The sequence below is a fragment of the Atractosteus spatula genome, chromosome 17, assembly GCF_055471065.1.
Source record: "Atractosteus spatula isolate fAtrSpa1 chromosome 17, fAtrSpa1.hap1, whole genome shotgun sequence".
NCBI lineage: Eukaryota > Metazoa > Chordata > Actinopteri > Semionotiformes > Lepisosteidae > Atractosteus > Atractosteus spatula.
In genome coordinates, this window is record NC_142722.1 from 18,293,042 (window position 1) to 18,307,547 (window position 14,506).

General features: G+C 44.6%; 1 protein-coding gene across 3 annotated transcripts in view; it reads left to right on the forward strand.

Annotated features, from left to right (window-relative positions):
* The window catches only part of osbp2b (oxysterol binding protein 2b), a 99,602-nt gene that overhangs the window by 71,545 nt on the left and 13,551 nt on the right, over window positions 1-14,506 (forward strand). For all 3 annotated transcript variants that reach the window (XM_088935617.1, XM_088935619.1, XM_088935618.1), the window contains 4 exons: window positions 3,370-3,436; window positions 8,559-8,726; window positions 12,104-12,349; window positions 12,575-12,695. In XM_088935617.1, coding sequence (XP_088791743.1) covers window positions 3,370-3,436; window positions 8,559-8,726; window positions 12,104-12,349; window positions 12,575-12,695 — 602 coding nt within the window. The remainder of the gene's footprint in view (window positions 1-3,369; window positions 3,437-8,558; window positions 8,727-12,103; window positions 12,350-12,574; window positions 12,696-14,506) is intronic.

Genomic DNA, 14,506 nt, shown 5'->3' on the forward strand with positions numbered 1-14,506 from the left:
TTCACCTTGGTACGTTTACAAGAGTATTTTGGGATGTTGACTATGTTTTACCATTTTTACCAATCTGTGTTTCTGAGATTCAGCATGCCTTTACTGTGCTTTACATTGGACAATCAACCCATCGACCTGATTGGAGTTACAAACCGCAGTCTGCAGTTATAGGCTTTTAGAGGGAACAGGAGGAGATTGAAATTTGCGTTTTTACACGTAGTTCAGACACTATTTTTCAGTTAGAATGTGTAGCTTCTGTATGATATATTACCGCTCATTGAGTTAACATTTACACAGAAAAATTGAGTATGTGTATTCCCTGCAGAAAGAAATTAATTGCAAAAACTGCGCTGGAAGAAAAACCATGAATATTAATGCAAGACAAAATTGTATCGCTTTTATTCATTTCTAGTGTTTGAATAACACAGCATGTCCTTTTTGATTACTAAAATAGTGGAGAGTAGATGTATTGCATGCGAGCCAAAATGAGAATGAAAAATTAAAAATGTGTAAGCAAAACAAATGCGTTCTTGTCTCTTTACAGTGACTTTTATTTGACTTGCAAAATTATAGTTTTTTTTTTTTTTTTCATTTTCAATGGCCAGTGGTAGTACTAAGAAAAAAAATAGAAATAGCACTTGGCTATTCTGCTTGTGACTGTCACCTGGGGGCATGAAACCATAATGGCCTGAAAACTGATGGTCTTTTCATTAGGATGGATTCCAGTGCTGAACAAAATCAATCCCATAACACCAGTGTGTTCAGGAGAGTGCAGGGACACTGGTTATTTGGTTTGGTGTAGCTTCATTCAATTTTAATGAACCTTCCTATCAGATGAGCAGTTCTGTATATTCATGATGGCTGGGGCTGTCTGAAAAACAGCTGCTTAATTAAACATCGGTGGAATTGCTCCCGTCGTCTGGCTTCGATACTTCCTTATTAAACCAGAAGCAGCAGCCAGCTGAATGAGAACAGAGAGTGGCAAAGTAATACAGGAGCCAAAAGGAGTGAAAGAGGCAACTCCTTCCAATCCTGGCTGTGCTGGTTTGAAGATGGCATCAGAAATCATTTTAAAGGATCTGCATGGCCAATACGTTAAGTATGGGCACGATGTCAGTGTCTTAGAAAACTACAGGCTTCATTTCTCAGCCTCGTGGACAATGGAGAGAACAGTAATGGAAGGCAAAGGCAAAACCTTTTTTGGTTTACTTGCCCAGCCTGTGACACTCGTTGATATAGATGGATGCTGATGGATGTTTTCTTTAGTTATTGCGCCGACTTGCTCTCCTACAGTGCAAAAGGGGAGCGCTCACAGCAGGGATGTGTCCCGCAGACCTGTCTGGCCCCCGGGGGATCAGTGGTGTGGCGGATAGTAGAAACCCATCAGATTCACGTCCACCCAAACCCTGGTGCCACTCAGCCATTCGCACAGCAGTGTGCTGGAGAGTCCTGCTCAGCATCTGTGAAAGACATGGTTAAGGCCTGAGTCCAAAATAGTTCCTAGTGCTTTTTACAATCAGTAGTGCACCAAGGTACAGTCACTACTCTTTACAGAACACATTTTGTAACACCTCATACCTTGGAGAGAATGCAAGGTGGCATAGAAAATGTAGTTCATTAAAGGTCAAGAGTCCTTAGCTTTGTGGTTTTAATGATGAGGTTGTAATAATAAGATGTACGGCCGCTAATAGTGCCTGGCAGTAATATTCTTAAGTCACCCTGCTGTATTACTGGGGTGAAAAGAAAAGTTATTGTTCTGTTTTTTCCTGTTTGCCTCTTTGACTCGCTGGTCTAGCTCGCCTGTCTTGTGGGAACAGTGACGTGTGCGAAAGGCAGAAGGACACAGTGAACGCCACAGCAGAGAGATCAGAGGGCTAGGCGGGAGGTCAGGGGTGTGGGCTGTGTGGCTCACCGGTGGAGCACAGAGACTGGGGTGCATCCATGACCGAAGTGAGGCCAGTTCCAGTTCTAGGTTCCTAGGATCCTAACAGGCGCTCTTGATCATCCAAGCTTGAATCCTGTTGTAATATGGCTGTCTTCCCGGGCATCTTGACCACACATGCTATATCAAAACAGTTATCGGTCAGAGAGTCGGCAACAGGCGATTGAGGTGCGATACACAGTATAATTAAACCCTTGGAACTTTGGCTGTACTTGACATGTCGTAAAACAGTTCTGAACCAAAGTTTTGTTTTGTTTTTATGAATGCTTTTTGAATTTTTGAGCAGCCAGTGACTTTTTAAATAACATTGCACAGATGATTTTTTTGGGCTTCAGGTCCACGTTTAGAACAGTAATACCTCTTCCCTAAATCTGGAATCATCTGTGAAGATGATTACTCATTCCATATTTATTTTTTTGGAAAGCATATCTGTGAATCAGAGCAATGGGAAATGTGCACATGAATCCCAGCCTGCCTTAGCTTCAAGCTCCCTGTCATGTTTGCTGTAAAAACACACTGTGCCGCATCAGGAGAAACTATTCTGGGCACCAGCTGCTGCTATCAACAGGAGGGAGGAAACTGCAGCATACAGGCCCAGTTAGACTGGGCGCTGTCCACTCTCACTTCCCTCGGATGAACGTTCTCTCGTCGCACAGCTAATTGAGGAGACCATTGCATGTGTCCCCTTACCCTCTGCAGTCAATACGCTGCACTGGTGTCCGGCTATGTTGGATCTGATCCTTGCTGCCAGAGACGCAGCTTGTTTAAGGGAATTATGGACATTTGTGCACTATAAATACTCACCCAAACCATATAGTAAATCAACCTTTCCTCGACTGTTCTTTTCAGAATCGTGGGCATAGAAATAGAACGGACTATATGTTTCTCTGTGAGGAAAGATCCACATGGTTCTGCATAGACTGCTTGTAATATAACACCTAACTGTTAGAGTCGTAACAATCTCACCTCTGATTATTGAGTAATCACCTCAAAGCCTGATTGTCTTAGATATCAGCAATTCCTTGTACTGCATACACATGTAAAGCCATGGAAAAAAATGAAAAGAAACATGCAGGAAGTTTCTGATCATTAGTAAACTGAAATGTACAGTAAGTAAAACCCAAAACAAAAAAAGTAAAACAAAGATGTCAGTGCCTGGGTATGTTATGAAGGCCATCACTACCAATGTTTTATAAATTCCTCCTGTGGTGCAGAAGGCTTCACATGGGGCTTAACTAGTCTACTGCTATGAATATGATGGACATCATTCGCTCTGATCCTTCCTCACTTTAATTCCACTTCTCAGCCCTCTGCAAAACTAATCACCAGTAGTGAATATTTTCATTATTCTGCAGTACAGGTCTGTGCTTTATAGGTCAGACTATGGCCAGCCTGGCCCATGAAGCAGGAGTTCAGCTCTGTGTGATCTCTTGCAGACGTTCAGGGAGCAATCTGAGCGGAGCAAGCGGAGGACAGCATAATGACTGGAACCTCGAGGACCAGGTGAGTATCAGAGTGTTTCAGATTTACCCAAGGCTGTCTGAGCTCCCCAACCCTGCGTCAGAGCACAGTGCACCGAGCGAATTCCAAAACAACGGAAATGTGTTTGATAGCAGTGTGATCTATTTTAGGTTTTACAGCTTACAGAAGCAGAAAAGCAAGTGTGTTTCATTTTTTTTTACCTTTATATGTTCAATATATATGTGGGAAGCTCTTCCTGCTTCAAAAGTACTGTGTGTTCTCAGAGGGGTTATGAGAGGGTTCCAGTATATCTAATCGTTTTTTGGCTGGAGTGATCTAATCTTATTTTTTTATTTCTAAACCTTTTTGTTGTGTACCTTTGAAATATTAACAGGAGATGGCAATACAGCAGATGTATTTTTGGCAGGTAATGGAATTGTAGTTGTATTTTTAGCAGTGAAACTGGACAAGCGATGCAGTGAGTCTGAATTTTTGTTTTATGAATTAAATGTGAAAACACATTAAGGGTCTAGAATATCTGGGCAAGTGTGGCTTGAAATGTAATGAAATTTACAGAGCAAAGAAAATTTAAAGGGTGAGGATGTTGCTGGTCACCCCAAATTCTAATTCCCAAGGATAAAAAGAAAAGCACAGGGTTGGTGGGTTTTTAATTGTCTGCTGTTGTGCATAGCAGGATGAGCAGAGCAAAGTAAAAGTCAGTACTTGTTTAAACATCATTTGTGGAGCCAATATCACACATTACATACATGTGCAAACGTAGAGTATAAACACTGTTGGCTAACAATAGGACCCTGAGTTCACTTCGGGGACCAGATCCCTTCCACCAAAAGCCTGAATTTAAAAACCAAAGGAAGAAGATGGGACATGGACGAGCATGAATTTTTAAAATGAGCCTTGAATGCAGTCTGAGAAGCTGTGGCACTCCGATGATGTTCCAGAAGTTGCAGGTGGAGATCATCAGATAGACGCCTGGTATTTGTACCTAGGGCTGTAATTCACTTTCCTCTTCAGGAAGGTTATTTTAATATGGAATGATTACTCCTACACAAGTGCGTCACAAAGCACTGGACTCCTATCACTTGCTCCAACTGCAAGTATCATCTTGCTATTGAGACAGTATCTGCTTTGGCAGTTCTTTGGTGGAGCAATGCAGCCAGGGCATTGAAAGTGAGGATGAGGGAATAGAGTCCAGGGAAAGCTCTGAGACAAAGAAAAAAGGTCAGTGTTATGAAATTCTGCCCATAACAGTTCTCATGAATCATGACTCAGGTTGCAACATGAACATCTGTCTTGTTAATGCTGCAGTGTGGTGGCTGGAACAGGGTGCAGTTGTCGTGATATCTTATCTGCAAACAGAGCCCAGGCCGCAGCTTGTGAAAGAGTGAAGTCAGCGGCATGGGAAGACGACTTTGGGCTGGCAGAGGATGAAATGTTGTGATGGTTTCACTGGAACAAAACAAACATTGGCTAACAAGATAAACAACTTCTCCAGTTTTCCCAACAGCTGGAGCTCGTGGAGAGTGAGAAGAGAGAGAGAGTAGGAGAGTGAGAACTGTAGACAGCCAGTACACCTTCTTCTGAGAGAGAGAGGATAACCAGTACTCCTCCTTCTGAGAGAGAGAGATGAGAATGACTAGTAGAGCCTGGAAAATTGTGACTAACCTCCCCAGATTTCCAGCACAGTATCTGGCCCATGCGAGTAACTGGCCAGTCCACATTCCGGAGCTGTCGGGCCTGGAGAAACATGAAGTAGTGTATGAGAGACAATGAATCGATTCTCCAGGCTTACAGAGTGAGGCTTTTTCTCAAATGTGCCCCAGCCCCCCATCCCTGCTGCATTCCTAGTACAGGATGTACACTGGGACTCTGGACTGGAGTTCAGTTCCGAGAGCCTGATCTGCGCAGTTCAGTCCAGCTGCGGCAGGAGGACTTGCCCGCTCTCCTTCGGTGTCCTGGACGGTGATGTCAACTCAGTGGGACATCAGTGACTCAGCAACCTTTCTTTCCCTCTCCTGCCCAGCTGTTAGCCTGCTGAATTCACTCTGAAGAAGGCCTTCAGGCCGAACGTGTCTCCGGAAAACATCTGTTTTCTTAGCGGACTGTCCCTCTTCAATACCGGTGTGCATGGAAATGGTGATGCTGCAGGTCCCACTTATTGCAAAAGATAAGAGATGGGAATGTGTTGTACTCTCCCTGTAGGATCACACCTTGGTGACTGTGTGCGAGGAGCAGGGAGGGTCGATGTGAGGCATGAATGAGTGAGGTATGAGGCATTCATGTAAAAATAAGTACAACCATTAACGATAAAGTTCTTAAAACTGTGTGGAATGCACTTTTATTCAGTCTTTCATTTCGCACACAGCAGTTCAACCTTCTTTAAAACCATTAAAAGGAATCCTTGGCAAAGAATTGTACAGAGGAAACTGAACGAGTGACACTGGAGAAGGCTTCAGATTCTCTTTTGTCATTGACATGTTTTCTGAGCATTCCTCCTGAGAGTGTTCTCATCAGTCTCAATGTCAGACATCGAATGCTCTCTGCTCACACCAAGAAACTTCTCTTCTTCAGGCATAATTTCAAGTAGTTTTGTCCTTTCTGCCTTTTTCTAAGCATCCGCTTTCCAAATTCTTCAAGGGACGTGGGGAAAAGGGAACGAAATGACTTTGCATCTGGAATTTACTGTTCACTGTAAACACAGTGAGAGGCTTCGCAAAGCAGTTCGACTTTGAATCAGATTTCCTCTGTTAAACTGAACTAAAACGTTTCATTTCCAGGGTCCTCAGGGAAAGCAAAACTCACATCAGGGAGGCCAGGGTGGTAGTGCTGGTTTTCCTAATATTTGGTTATTCTACGTGTGGAAACTGAGGGATTCGAATTTGGATATCCCTCTGTCTCATTTCTGTTTTCTGTACGTACTCTCTGTCCGGTATGAATTTTCGGGGGATTTCTGTCATTGCTTCAGAAATAATTTCCGTCTTTGACAGTGATTCCAGAAGAGTTCTCTTGCTAAAAGATTTCTTAAAGCACATTGCCAGAATGAGTGGTAGGAAACAAACTGCCCTCATACCCTGTTCTTATTCTCGCTGTTCCACACCTGCAACACAAGTACAGTATTGTCCTGGAAAAGTCCCCTCTCCTTCCTTATGTCTAGAGAGGTGGGAACATAGTTCTTCCAAGTCTACAGCCGAGCACCAACCTGGATGATACGTGGCACTTATTCTGTACCAGCAAATTCCAATTCAGAGAGCTTTATTGGCATGAGTGATGCATTACAGTGTTGCCAAAGAAATAACAATTAACAAGCAGTTGCTTTTGTGACAGCTCACTGCTCAGCAGATCAGACGCTAGGACATTGGTCCACTGGGGGCTGATGTGTGCTCGAGCGAATATCCATGGAGAGGAATTTACTAGGGTGCTGGCGTTAGCCCAGTAGCACTTCCGAAAAATGCCACAAGACTGTCAATGATCACAAGTAGGCCAGACCTCAGTTTTCATCTTGTCCAAAGAACAAACCCAGGCCATAGAATAAACAGACTACCTGATGAGAAACCTGAAGAAAGCTACCAGGAAGCCATGATAATTATCTGTTAGGAACTCAAACATGAAATAATGGCATCATTAGCTGATCATAAAAATGTTTCCTTAGTGAAGTTAACAAAAGCATGTGGCTTTAGGTTCTTGGATCGTTAGTTGGGTTTAGGTTTACTGGTCTAGTTGTTTCTCAGGGTAACTCAGAAGTCATTAGCAGCTGAGCAGTGGATCGTTGTCCTTTTGAGAGTGTTTTATAGTTCCTCCTTGGTACAATAGGTATCTCAATCTCAGACATCAGCTTGGATCCAGATCTGCAGAGGAATCCAAGGAGTAAATTGTTATATGTACATACATAAACACTGTTGCCTTCAGAAATAGATTTGTTACCAACTAGTCTGTACTTATTCTTCCTTTTTAAGAATTACTTTGTCCCTTCTTCGGTCTATAAAAAAAATAAATTGTCTGCAGTATTATTGCTTCATACTGTTCATACATATTGGGAGAAACTCTTAAGGAAATGGTTAAGTACCGTTTTCTTGTTAATTTTTCAGTGGTTGTTTCTTTGATCTGTCTGCCTTTTAAAGCCATAATCTGCATCTGTTTATCTGACTCTGTGGCTTAATTAAGCAGTAGACATCTGTTCTCTTTTGCTAGACTGAGCTTTTCTGATGCATGGCTTCAACAAGATTTTTGATTGGTTATCACATTTCCCTTGGTATGCAAGCTATTTGATGACTTTATGATGTGGAGAAATTATGGCTGGTGATAACCTTTATTAATTCTTTCAAAGTGAAGTGCACAGTAGCGTAAAAATAAAATTTGGTAACTGTGTGTGATAAAATACAGTCAAAGACGAGTTAGATGTAGAACATCTTTCTTGTGTCTGTGTTGAAGGAATCTATGTCTTTTAGGAGTTAACTCTTAAGCTCTGGAGAACTGCTTTACTGTTCTGTGCATTCCCAACTGGTTTCTTCAAGGTCTCTCGATTGGAGGTGTAACTCAGGTTTCCTGCACTTGATTCAGCAACATGAAAGGGAGCAGGGCTAATTAGGTGTCTTGGTTAATTGCCCAAGGCTGACCCTACCACCTAACTTTCTAACTTTGTTAACACCTTATATGGAAGCAAATTATTACTGACCAATCATAAAAAATGTTTTTGTATTGAAATTTTGCTCATCTCATCTTCAAGAAAAAAAAGTCTATTGCTGTCCTAAGAGAGGCAAGCTGCTAGCTCCATCTGTCCACCTTTCTTTATTGGAATAAGAACGCTGCAGCGTGGTTTTCCAAAGTCTTGTGGCTTACTGAGAAAAGGGTCTATCAGTAACGAAAAAAGGGTCCAGACATTTAAAAAGAGCTGTATTGTCTCCAAATTAAAAGCTTTGCTTTGAGTTCAGTAAATCACCTCAATAGACTATTGAAGGCATAATAAAATGTTAAATGGAATGAGTTAGAGGGGATTTCAGTGTCTCAGTTTGTTCAAACACTGTTGGGTGCCGTACCAAAATTGAAGTGGAAGGTCACAAACATTTCCTCACAGCAGGAAGTACAGCATGTGTGTATTTTTGAATCGTATTCCAGGTTTTTAGCTTGTCCTCGTGTCTGTCTGCTGCAGGGGTTCGACAGTCAGCACCAGGCCAGCTGCAACGACTCGGCTGGGAGTGAGATCCAGCTGCACAAGAAGAGGCGCTCCCGCATCCCGGACAAGCCCAACTACAGCCTCAACCTGTGGAGCATCATGAAGAACTGCATCGGCAAGGAGCTGTCCAAGATCCCCATGCCTGTGAGCCACCTCTTCTGAACCGTTTGAAAGCACCGCTCTTCCACCCTCCCCTCACCCGCCGCACCCCCGCGGATAGCGCAGGTCTCGCCCCTCGGCCTCGCTCAGGGGAGACCGGGACACAGAGGCGTGCTCCCCACGGCACGCCCACCTGCAGAAGCATTCATCATTTGAGCGAGACGGCCCTTTGAGTCTGTAGGCTCCTGGAGAGTCACGGGGGCCGATCCCCTGCTGGGCGTCTCTCCCAGGCCGGCCGACTGGAGAATCCCAGTCGCAATTGCGCTTGAGCTGGCGAGGCCTGGCCAACAGCACTCAGCCTGCGTGCCATGAACGCCTACACCCCTTGAGCCTCCCCTGTCTTTCTCTTTAGTGTTTAGTCTCGTCTTTGCCTCATCCTTTCTGTTTATTTCAGTTTGAGGACCACAAGGATCCAATATGGTGCCCACTCCCACAAGGGTACAGAGATGCTGTTATTGACAACCCTTAAGCCACTAAAGTCAAGCGTCACATTCCTAATCTTCCTTCACGCATCGTTTGCAACTCCCAATAAGTTGTTTCCATTCAGATAAAAATGAGTATTAATAGACTGACTCAGATCTGCAGTAGGTTACTAGGTTCTGTTCACTCTGATAAAATTCTGAATGTCATTAGGAACAATCTATCTTTATATGAGATAACCTGCAGATTTCTTTTAATGCCTCTTTGCAACAGACAGTTATTTGCATGTTAAAGCAGGGCTGTCTTCTAATGCATTTTGTATAATAAGAAGACTTTTGAAATCCTACAGCTCTGCTGCTGATTAGTTGTGTTCCAGTACGTTTAGTTCTAATTAACTGCAGTCTCCGAGACAATAATGGATTAAGAAAATTAACTATTGCCCATCATCCGTTTCCCATCCCAAGCTTAGAGAATCGTCAGAAGGGAGTGAGTTTCTCTTCTGCCCTGCTATCTTCGTTACTGTTAGCAGAGAAGAAGAAGCCCCGCCCACTGCTTGTAGTGCTCAGCCTGTTTGACCCTGTGATTGGTTAGTCTCAGCCACAGTAAGAGGCACAGCCCAGAGCTGAACCTGAAGTCTCTCGGTCATTGGCTTCCCCAGGCATGCCGAATGAGTCCATTCCTGAGTCCTAGTTCCCTGCAGGTCTTGAAAAAATATAGATAACATTCCAACAGGTATGTTCTGCAGATCCTCAGGTAATTAATTTTGAGTACAGCTATGAACAACTGTTCTCTCAACACAAAAGAATCTAAATATCGGAGACCGTTTGTCTCAGTTATTAGGTCAGCGTACAGTACCGTCTCTCTGCTGAAGGTAAAGCCGCAGTGCTGTTAATCATTTCTTGGTCCCCCAGATGCGGCCAGGCTGGCATTTAATTGCTGCTGTGCCTGGGAGCGATTGTGGCTGATAAGTGTCGAGGAAGTAAAGATCGCTACTTCCACAGCTGGGGCTTTCTGCTGTTCTCTTCGGTTCCCATTAATCTGTGGCTTTTCACCCGGCGCGCTGCCAGGCCCCCCCTCCCGCGCAGACGAGCGAGGGCGAGGGATAGGGATAGGCCTGCAGGCTTAGCCCCTGGGATTACTCCATCGCTCCAGGCAGCTCACCAGTCTTACTGCGCTCCATATGTCCTAGAGCACCCTTTCCTTTCTGATCGGCGCTGTGTGTTGTTAGCATTTGAGGGAATAGAACCTAGCAACCTGTTGCAGATCTGAGTCCGTCCATTAATACTCATTTTTATCTGAGTGGAAACAACGTGTTGGGAGTCGCAAGCAATGTGGGAATTAGGAGTGTGACGCTGAAGAGTAGCCGATAAGAGCACCTCTGTATCTTAGTGGGAATGGGCACTGATGTTTCGTAGTCTCAGGTGTAGGGAATTTGCGAGCTCTGTTTTCATTATTAAGAGATGTTATTTTTATTAATAGGTGTTATTTCATGTTCTTCAGAACTCTACATGTGGAGTTGAAAAAAGCAGCTAAACACTGGGAGTGTTTTTTGCACTTAAATTACACATTAATGATAGAAATATCAATATTTCTGTATTAAAGAAAGACATTCTTCTTCATTTGGAGAAGACACATGCCATTTACTTGTGAAATTGACTTTGTGAAGGTTAAGATTAATTAAGATTAATCCTTCATGTAGCTCAGTTTAATTAGAAGGATAATGGGAACTGCTCTCTGCACTAAAATCAAAGCTCATTTAAATTTGATTCCACAGATACAATGTTGTCGCCATAAAGCTGTTCTAAGTCACTATCCATGAGTGATTTCAGTCTAGAAACTAATTATGTGATGACACCAAGACTCAGACAGCTTTTATAACTAGTGACACCAAATTACATAGATGAATGTAGACCTCATCTGCTTAAAAGCTTGTTTTCCAGAGCTAGAGGCCCTCTGTTTATCTGTCAGTCAGACCCCCTCCTGTGTGCTTCGTAGTGTTTCCGTAGTATCGCTGCACTCATCCGGAGATAAAAACTGCAAACCACAAAGTAAAATAGTTTGGAAATCCTTGGAAAAAATATGAATATATAAAGAATTTATTGCATTGCGCATTAATGATCATGATGTAATTCCAGTCTCCTGTTACCTTGTCAGTGGGCTGTAGAATGACTTTTTGTTCTTATTGCCCCTACATTCTTTATTAACATTGTAGGGCATAAGTGTGTGCTAGAAAGCCACCCAGGCATAAGTGACTGACTTTGCGTATGAAGCAACAGCTTTTGGTAGGAGTAAGTGGATCTTTAGGGTCACTTTATTTGCGTCTGGCTGTCGACTGCTGAAGCAGGGGTAGGATCAGTTTGGTGCCCAATGACTCAACGGTGTCGTGTCGCGATGGCGCAAAGAAACTTACTGTGTCTCTCCTCTCTCCTGACGGTGGGGGGCGTGAGAATTAACACTGGTCCTCAGCCAGCGAGATGAGAGGGATCTGAAACACTGGCGTGTTGTCCCCTTGTCAATTGACATTGCACAGCTTGTGTCAGCCACCACGCTGCTGCTGGAATCACATGACAAAAGCTCTGATGTAACTGATGAGCTTTAGAGGGAATGATTGGGGGAAAGACAGCCCTGCCACAGACGTTGTGTGGACTGCCTTGTAGTCTCTCTGTAGCATTAACCGTAAATCATGAAGGTGTATTTACTGTAAATGCAGTTAAGTATTGCAAGAAGATGTTACCCACGATTTAAGCTCCAAAAATCTCTGTAGGCTAACTACCTCACACACGTTCCAAAGTGATCAGTTGGCAGTGACCACAGCCTTGCACGCTTGTGGAGAACGCGTGCACAGCTGGGGAAGGCTGTGACAGTATGAGCCGCCGCTTGGAGCGAAAGCGCGTGGTGTCGGCCTGCACACTGACTGTGTCCCCACGGCGTCTCCTGCGCAGGTGAACTTCAACGAGCCCCTGTCGATGCTGCAGAGGCTGACGGAGGACCTGGAGTACCATGACCTGCTGGACCGGGCGGCCAAGTGCGAGAGCTCCCTGGAGCAGCTGTGCTACGTGGCGGCCTTCTCCGTGTCCTCCTACTCCACCACCGTCCACCGCACGGCCAAGCCCTTCAACCCGCTGCTGGGAGAGACCTACGAGCTGGACCGGCTGGAGGAGCATGGCTTCCGCTCCCTGTGCGAGCAGGTCAGGCACGATCCCCCGCGCTGGGCGAGCACGGGAAGCACACAGGTGCAGGGCCCGGGAGAGGGCTGTGGCTACAGGCCAGGTGGACATCCTTGCTTGGAACACGTTTCCCAGAATGCTGTGGGGAATGAGTAGCTGGTTTGGCACAAATCAATTCGTCAAATGGTCTCTGGCAGAGTGCAGGATGACCAAACCAGTGTCTCTCCTCTTCCTCTGGTCCCACAGGTGAGCCACCACCCACCGGCTGCTGCCCATCATGTCTACTCGCGGAGGGGCTGGACGCTGTGGCAGGAAATCACCATCGCCAGCAAGTTCAGAGGAAAATACCTCTCCATCATGCCACTGGGTGAGTGCACTGTCCTGGGCCCGGGCACTCCTGCGGCATGCTGGGAAAAGAGTACTGGGCCAGCATTTTTCAGGAATACTGGTAAAAGACTGTAGCAAATGTTCCAGGACTGGAATTGTTCAGGGACTAGAGTATGGATCAGTCTCTTAACTCTAAACATGCGTGAGTAGTGGCTTTGTTTTTTCAATCTTAAACTATTACCCCCAGGTTGCGTGGAACCTGGAAGATGTTAACCTTGTGTGAGAGCCTGTTAGACAGGGAAGGTCCAGTCTGGAATCCCGCTCTTCCAAGCGGTTCATTTTCCCCAGGCTGGACTGTGCCAGCGTGCAGACCGGCGCATTTTTCTTTTTCCTTGTTTTCCCCGCTAGTCTCATACCCGTGTCTCTGCCCCCTTTAGACTGGGCGTCGACTTTTAGGGGTGCTCCCTGCGGCTCCTCCCACTGCCACACTGTTACAGCACACTTGGCTCAAGAATGAAATCCGGAAAATTCTGCTTATAAAATTCCTTTATAAGGAACAGCTACCAGAACCAAACTCTTATGTAGATCCCGGACTGCATCCATAACGCAGCACGTTCATGTTGTTCTTCTGGCTTTACTGCTTTGACTGTGTGACATTTAGAGGATTTTCCGACACAGTGGATTTGTGGTGCTGTTGTTTTTTTAATTACATGCAAGCTTAAGAAGATGTGATGGTAATAAGAGCTTCCTCTCAGACAGCAGCAGTCCAGCGATCCAGCTAACACTGAGACATGACAGCAATGAGTCACCCAACCGCTGTCACACCTCGGTTTTTCTGTTTCTTTTAATCTGGGTGGTTGCTTTGATCTGACTGGCAAGCGGCTGTCTGCCCTTGCATCGGAAATAGCAGCAGTGTCATTGAAGGGCCGAGTGTACAAACGGGCTTGCATTATAAAAATGTAAGCATTTCTCCATGATGTGATTAGCAAACAGTCTGCCCGCTGTCAAGTTCTAAAGTCTGGAAGTTGTGCTCTATGCCGGCTATGACAGTTACTGTATGATCTGTACACACATGCTGGAAAAGCAATAAAATGAGACTGTCAGGCGCAAGGCTTCCTCTTTCCCGTAGGAAGGCATGTAATTCTTTATTAGTCTGGGAAACACTAAATCAATCTTTAGCATCCGCGCTCGAAGTAAACCAAAAAAATCAATAAAAGTGCAGCTTCTTCGGTAATTTCCACAGTTCATTCTCCGTTTTGCTTTTCCTCAAGGGCTGTTGGAGTTGCTCTTAAGAAATCGTTTGACTTCGCGAGAGGTTTTAAGAACACCAGCTGCTGGGAGCAGCCAGGACCTTCTGTCAAAAAAGGCTGCTGTCAAAAAAACTTGCAGGCACATTTGAGTGGGGTGTCTCTCGTCTCCGCTTTTGGAGGCGGAACACAAAGATTCTTCCCTGAAACAAACAAAAAAATCTGTTTGGACAAACGCGTTATCGCTACAAATGTGGTCTGACGCAACGTACTGACAAACTCCAGCCAAGAGAAATGGAAGACAGAAGGATCTACACTCACCTTTCACAAGGGTGACAAGGGCTTTAGATTCATGCTAAATCAGCTGCTCACAACGAAGAGGAGTATGCCAGATCAAGCAGTCTCTTCTTCATATGCTTGTAGGTCATCAAATTAGCAATGTAGAGCTTTTCATGATTGCAAAGGATCTCACAGTGCTTCAGGGTATTAGTCCAGCTAATTCAATAATAAAAGAGTATAACATTGGGTGTGAAGGCATAGCTGAGGAAGAGCTCATTAGTCATTGCTCAGTCTGATAAATAGATTTCATTTTATGCCTCTACTG